Source organism: Passer domesticus, chromosome 9 (genome assembly GCF_036417665.1).
Source record: "Passer domesticus isolate bPasDom1 chromosome 9, bPasDom1.hap1, whole genome shotgun sequence".
Lineage (NCBI taxonomy): Eukaryota > Metazoa > Chordata > Aves > Passeriformes > Passeridae > Passer > Passer domesticus.
The window spans coordinates 37,364,723-37,371,669 of record NC_087482.1 but is presented as its reverse complement, the minus strand read 5'-3'; the positions used below and the strand labels follow the sequence as shown (position 1 = coordinate 37,371,669).

Below are 6,947 nucleotides of genomic sequence, written 5' to 3'. Positions count from 1 at the left end.
CCAGTGTCTTGATGGAAAAACAATACATGGCCAGTCAGTTTAATGACATGCTCTGGTAGAGGAGTGGGGAGAGCATTCCAAGCTGTGTGAGGGCAACATGGGGAGCTCGGGGACTTGCTTTGGCCAGGTCTGGCTCCCCTGGTGTGGGACATGCTCACAGCCCAGGTGAGGCCTGCAGATGGCAGAAGAGGCTGAGAAGAGCAGGGCTGGTGCTACCCACAGTTGCTTTCAGGGGAGGAGTAGTGGAGATGGAGCCACTCTTTCGGGGGACACAAAAGGACAGAATGAACCATGACAGACGCTGTTCCACAGTGTCAGGGGAAATGTTCTCACAAGTGAGGGCAGTCGAAGACCAGAAGCCATGGGCACCTCAAACCAGCACTTGCAGACACACCTGGCAGGAGCCACGCCAGGCTCAGCCCATGTCAGGCTCCCTAAGGAAAAGGCAAGCAGTATGAAAACCCTGGATACCAGGTTCTGGCACACCAGAAAACAGGTTTTAAAGCAGGTGCAGTGGTGCAGGAGACATCCTCCAAATCCATCTCCTCCCCAAATGAGCTTGGGCAAGAAGAACAGCAGCAGCAGAGCCAAAAATCTCACAACCCCAGCTCAGGGCATTTCCTAAGGAACAGCAACTCCTAGCTTCACCTGGCAGAAGGCAGGAGGGAGGTCTGCAAGGCTGCTCCTGCCAGGATTTGCTTCCCCTGCAGGAGACAGGGAAGAGAGACTTACATGCCCTCACCCTCTCACCCTGTGTCCTGGGCACCAGTGCTCAAGGTGGTAAGAAATTCAGCAATACGAGTTTTCAAGTTAAGTATTTTTATTATCAAAATTATTACATCTCTTGTGAAAGTTCAAATGTTACAGCATGGTGTAAAAACTCCACTAGAGTAAGAAGCTACAGCCCCCACCTTTCCTAGAGCTTTCCAGGGTCCCTCCCTCCTGCCCCCCTAACTGCGCCCGAAGGTGCTGGAACCTCTGGGCAGGGCCCCCCTGGCCCCCTCCCGCTGCCTGGCAGGGCAGAGCCCGTCTGCCCCGTGCTGCTCAGAGCACGAAAGGGGAGGCTGCACCTCCAGGGCTAAGCCAAGTGAAGTTTACACCTATGTTATACAGTATACAGACACCCAACTGCGGGGTGACAAGTTCCATCCCAACACGCTCACAGCCAGACAGTGTGAGAAAGCTACTCTTTGTTTCAATATTTTAAAAGTCTCCCCTAGGCTGAACAAACACCTGATTTCAGTTGTGAATTAGAGAAATCTGTAACAGTCCTAAAAAAAGAGGAAGAAGACTGTGCATCTGCAAGGAGAGGGGAGACAGACTCACAGCATTATGTTATCCAAGAGAAAGGAGAAGTTCCACTGCAGCACCAGGGATGACACCTGTCATATATTAGCTAACCTACTATGGTTATAACTGAATATAAAATTAGATAAATAAAAACACGCCCGATATTACAGTAAACAAGTGAGAAAGAAGCTGGCAATCGTATGGAATTGAACACACAGCGCACTGTGTCTGGGCTGGCTCTCCTGCCACGCTCGGCGGGTGACAGTGGCTGGGAAAGACCCCACACGGCGCTGCCTGGAGAGCCTCTGGCTCAGCACAGACCGGGGTGCCCACCCACCACCCCACCACTGCCCCTTGCACCCCCGTGTGCCGCAGCATCCCTTGACTGATGAGCCCTGGCCATCCCCTGTGCGTTGCACACCAGCAGCCACAGAGCCCCCGGCGCGGCAGCGCGGCCCCAGCCGTGCTCCTGTTCACAGATTCCTTAAGCGACCTCAAAACCACTCGTTCACGACAGACTGCGGTGAAGCAGCACACGACAGCGCACCCCGGATCCCCTGCAGCCACAGGCACACGCTCCAAACCCCTCCCGTGCTCTTTGCATCTGCGGAGACTCTCCTGTCCTGGAAAAAGCTCCGACGGCGGCAGTGGCGACCCAAGCCCAAAGGCAGCCGTGTGCGCTCGTCTGCTTGTGACTGGAATGATCGTAACGGATTAAAGCCCTCCCCAGAACGCACTGAGAACCTGACCTATAAAGAGATTGGAGTTAACTTCCCCCAACGTTTCCTTTAAACTGCTTTTGAATTCAGAACTGTGTCCGTGCTGCATGTGTGACTGTGGCCATGGGCACGGACCAGAGACAGAGGCTGTGCCACAGTCATTGCACTTGAACCATTTTCATTTTTTTTTCTTTTTTTCTTTTTTTTTTTCTGTTTGTTTCTTTTTGCTTTTGCAATGTACCCATATGTCAGGGAACTGCTTTGCTACAGTCTCTGCCTCAGAGAAATCTGTGTTCTCCTACCAGGCCAGAGGCCAATACTGCTCACAAATCTCACCCGTGCACGTTCGACCTCAGCCTCTGACCCCTGGCACCCCAGCATCAGGTGCAAGCTTCCAACACCAGCCCAGGAGCCACTTCCAGGGGTGACTGGAAGGAGCTATGGGCAGTTTTGTCCTCCTGAAGTCCAGGCAGCCCTAGGAAAGTCCTGTTTGAGTCTTTACTCCAGAACCTTGAAGCTGCTGCAGTCTGTACTGATGGACGCTGCTTCCCCCGCGGTGCGGGTAGTGTTGTGCATTGGAAATCACTGCGCCCCGGGAGCCCTGGTAGAGAGCAGCCTGGCCCGAGCTCGGCAGGCTGATAGTCCGCGAGTCCGACTGTAGTGAGCGAGCGCTTTGGGGAGCGGAGGAAGAGCCCGACACGCCTGTGCAGGGCTGGGAGCCCGACTCCGAGGAGAGAGAGTCCACAGCTGTCTGCTGTGCCGGGCTGGCAGCCGCAGGGCAGCTCTTCCTCAGGAGGCTGCTGCTGACACTGCCAGAGTGCTGCTGGCTGCTGAAATACCCCGAATTCCCTGCAAACAGGGCAGAGGAGTCTGTGGAGACCGAGTGGGCAGGGCTGGAATATGAGGTGGAGGAGAGGGATGTTTCCGAGGAACCATGGGACAGGCTGTGTCCTGTCCTCTGTGCTGCTGCTCGGTAGCTGTAGCCAGGAGACGGCGCCAGGTGCCCTCGGTACGGGGAGGAGTTCTGCTGGAGCAGGGTCTGTGACTCTGCCTGGGGACTGTCAGACTGCAGCAGCTGAACAAGGCATGTGGAAAAGAAGGAAAACGCATGTCAGGCTGAATTCCCCGTTTCCTACCCGCTTCTCATTCTGGGGTGCTTAGTGCAGCACTGTGAACAATGGCAGCTAAGCACTGTTTCCCTCCTTATTAAAGCTTTATTTCAGAATGGGCAGATAAGGTATGAAAGCATTTACCTGGTAGCTGTATCGAGAAGGACTGTAAACTGCTGGTCCTTTGTGGGCTTCTGGAGTGTCTCCTTCTGCTGCATCTGCAATGTACAGGCAAGATGTTAAACCTCACCCCGCCAACTGAGGCCACAGCAGCTCCCTCTCAAATGACACTGCACAGTCCAGCCTCCCCAGCCACCACCATTTCAGAACCAAAGAAACCCAGCAAAAGACAACTGGGAAACCTTAACATGTAGGAACAGCCACATGTGTAAGAGTGGCCACTCCCCTCACACCAGTGTGCTCTGGTTTATCACAAAGCCCACCTGCCTTGGACCAGCCTGTCTGAATGACCACGCCTGGAGATAATGCACAGACACAGCCAGGGCTGCTCTGGCTCTTCAGTAGGATATGAGAGGCAGAAGATGGTTTGTAAGGATTTGTAATTTCTCACTCACTCTTGGTTACAGGAATCCACATGGATACAGTTACATCTTAGGAGACTAAACTGCCCCTATAGAGGGCTGTCAGCAGGATCTGTGGTGGGTTTTCCTCAAAGGCAGATCCAAACGCTTCCAAAGACAGACATCCCATGCTGCCATTTTGGGGACTATGGTTTACAAGCCAACTGAGCTGCTATGAACAGAGATACTCCTGGAACTCAGAAATGCCTGTTTTTCTAACAGGCCAAGATGATGGAAATGCTTTGAGGTTTGAGGGGCACTGGCAGCATACAGCACACTCTGATCCACCTCAAATATGCAAGAAACCAAGAGGAATAAAATGTTTCCTGACAGAGTAAGCCTTTCTTGCACTTCAAAGGTGAGCGAGCTTCTTGTCCTACCATATCACTGAACTTGACCTGGGGTAGGCAAGAAGCACTCAGTGCAGTGACACAGCCACTGTGCCAACTGTGTGCTTCAGCTGCTACCCCTGTAACCATGGCTGGTGATGCTGCTTTCTGCAGGAGGGGTGAAGCTGCTGGGACTAGATGATTTCACATCAGAGCTCTCCTGCAGACTAATGAGACAGAACTGTTTATCTGCAGCATCTCAGGGATTCTCAGCAGCCGCATTTGAAATGCCTTGGTGAAACAGTGTTGGTATTAGTATCAAATTTAAATGACAGATGTGTCTCAGTCATGAAACAGGACACGCTGCCTCAGTCTGCTCTGTACTTCTGCCAGACAAGTCTGGCTTTGCCCCAGCTGCACTGACACAAGCATCAGTGCCAGTAGTGCCCATGGTTCTGCTGCCATTGTCCTCTCTGTGCTCCACCACAGTGCTGGCTTAGCTAACACGGATCTGGATGTAGCCTTGCCTGTTCTTGAGGCTCAGAAATTCCCTCAGGGCACAGGCCTGCACAGAGACCGGGGCCTGGAGCTTCCAGCATGTGTCCTGTGCCACCTTCCATTTCTGAAATGTCATTGATGCAGCAAGGGGCTGTTTGGTGACATTCCAAGTGATGCCTTAAGTTTTAGCTTTCATATTTTTCAGATTCTGTACTGCTTTAGTGTGTAACTCTGAGCTTCATATTACATGTTAGCAACTTCTCTGCACAGGGTAGGTAGACAAAACAATCCTTTTGCAGCTTATTCAAGGACAACTGTCACAAGCTTCAGGCCCAGAAAGTATAAACAACAGTGAACTGAAAAGAGAAAAACTAGGAGGATGGAACTTCTTAACCCAAAGCTATAATTGCACAATTAACTCCAATATGCAAATGGATTGAAACTTATAAAAGTGAGAGACTTTTTGACTGGTCATTCATTTTGTGACCATTTTGGGTTCATCTTGGTGTAGCCTGGCCTTTTAATAAATCCCTACTTTATTCTTTAACTCTGTCTAGCCTCTGTTCTAGGTCAGCCTTCTCAAGGCATCACAAGTACTGCAAGATGGCAAAATTCAGAAGTTTAGGGCATGTGTTGTTAAAAAGTCATGCACAGAAAAGCTGTTCAATTCAGAGATTGTTGTGATTAACAGAAGTCAAGTATGGGAATCACATGAAACATAAAGATTTCTGGAAGAAACTGTTTCTTAAAAGGCTGGGCACACCAGTAGGGCTACACAATTTACTGGCACTGCCTGCTCCCAGAAAGAAACCTTGACAAGTTAAAGACTACTGAAAGACTAAATTACAAATGGTAAATAAACTATGACCTTTCTGAATTTGCTTTATGTAAACTTAAAAGCTAGAGCCAAATGTTCCTCCCCCGTTCTCAATACCTGCACAAGGGAAGGACATGAATAACTGCTTTTCTTGGCTGTACTGGCCTGTGCCAACCTAAAGCATATATGAAGTGACAGGTTTTGCTGAGAGCAGCTGCAGTTCTCAGAAGCGTGCAATGCACACAAATTCCATTTCATTGCTACATGCCTCATCAGCAAACCCTCCAACTTTGGGATTTTTTAGTTCCTGTTAATATTATCTGTTCCAGCAGCAGCAAGTGAAAATGTGCATCTTCATAACTCCTCCAGGTGCTACCAGGAACAGCAGGGACTCAGCCACCCATTTGTTTCACTAAGAAGCACAGCAGCAAATGGGGGAGGGGAGGTGGCTCAAAGAATCTAAACAAGAATCTAAACAAGCTGCTGAAGAAATTGCCAGAGCAAGCAAAAAAAAAAAAAAGAAAAAAAGTACTTTGCTGTGCTAGGATGAAGGAAACAAGATGACTTTTGTCAGCTGCAGCATTAGGTTTTCACAACTCACAATGGGATGGGGTTTATGTAACAAGAAAGAATTTATCACTGCAGATGAAAGTGAAAAAGGAAAACTCCATCCTAAGTCTTGGGTGACACTGAAGAGCCAGAGCTGTACAAGTTGCACTGGGCAAAGACCTGTTCTAAGAGCCTGGATTTTGCCTACCCCTCCAAAAAATAACCAAGAAAACCACTTCCAATGGTATGGGAAAGACAGGGAAAAGACTCCAAGTGGGGTCCCATGAACCTGTGACATATTTGATAGGGAAGAGGACTTCCTCTCAAGACTAGATGAAGAAAAAGCACTGAAAGAATGTGCTTGGGTGTACAAAACCAGGAGAACTCCAAATGAGAAGTCAATTTTCAAATCTGGTCTCAAACACACCCTACTGCAGTCAGATTTGGAATGAAGGAAATACATACTTGCCCTGAAGTGCTCAGAAACAAGGTAATACACTTGTCTGCATGTTCACCCATTGTCCATTAAATGACAGCTCTTTCAGAGCACAGGAGGTGCTAACCCATCTGTCCAAGGACAAAGAAGCTGTCCCTGTCAGAGTCAAGGTGCAGGCAGTCTTGAATTCAATCCTTAGAAAAAAATCTAGAAGTCTTCCAGGTCTAACAGGAGAGGGATACAGGCTCAAGCAGTATCTGAATAACAGTAAAGTTTGGTTTGCAGAAGGCTTTGATAATGTTAAAGATGAAGGTACAACTAACCAACTTCACAGACAAGTTGGCAAAGTTATGCAAGCACATCGTTTCCCACAAGCAAACACCCCCAAGTTTCAGTCCTACCTGCATCTCTGTCAAGAGCAGAGTCCTGGGGAGGGGAGGATTCGTGTCTCTGGGACACCTTGGCACCGCTCCGCAGCACCTTCTCCAGCATCCCCCGGCCCTCCCGCAGCCTCTCCACCGACGTCGGCACCATCCTGCAACAAAACCCCAGGCACAGCTCAGCACTGCTGTGGCACGGCTGACAGCAATGCCACCAATGCCACCAGAGACCACCAGCT

General features: G+C 49.8%; 1 protein-coding gene across 6 annotated transcripts in view; it reads right to left on the bottom strand.

Annotated features, from left to right (window-relative positions):
- Window positions 1–802: 802 nt before the first annotated feature.
- SETD5 (SET domain containing 5) overlaps window positions 803–6,947 on the bottom strand; it is a 65,060-nt gene continuing 58,915 nt past the window's right edge. For all 6 annotated transcript variants that reach the window (XM_064432777.1, XM_064432774.1, XM_064432778.1 and 3 more), the window contains 3 exons: window positions 6,730–6,863; window positions 3,263–3,336; window positions 803–3,084 (listed from right to left, as the gene is read on the bottom strand). In XM_064432777.1, coding sequence (XP_064288847.1) covers window positions 2,485–3,084; window positions 3,263–3,336; window positions 6,730–6,863 — 808 coding nt within the window. In that variant the 3' untranslated portion in view covers window positions 803–2,484. The remainder of the gene's footprint in view (window positions 3,085–3,262; window positions 3,337–6,729; window positions 6,864–6,947) is intronic.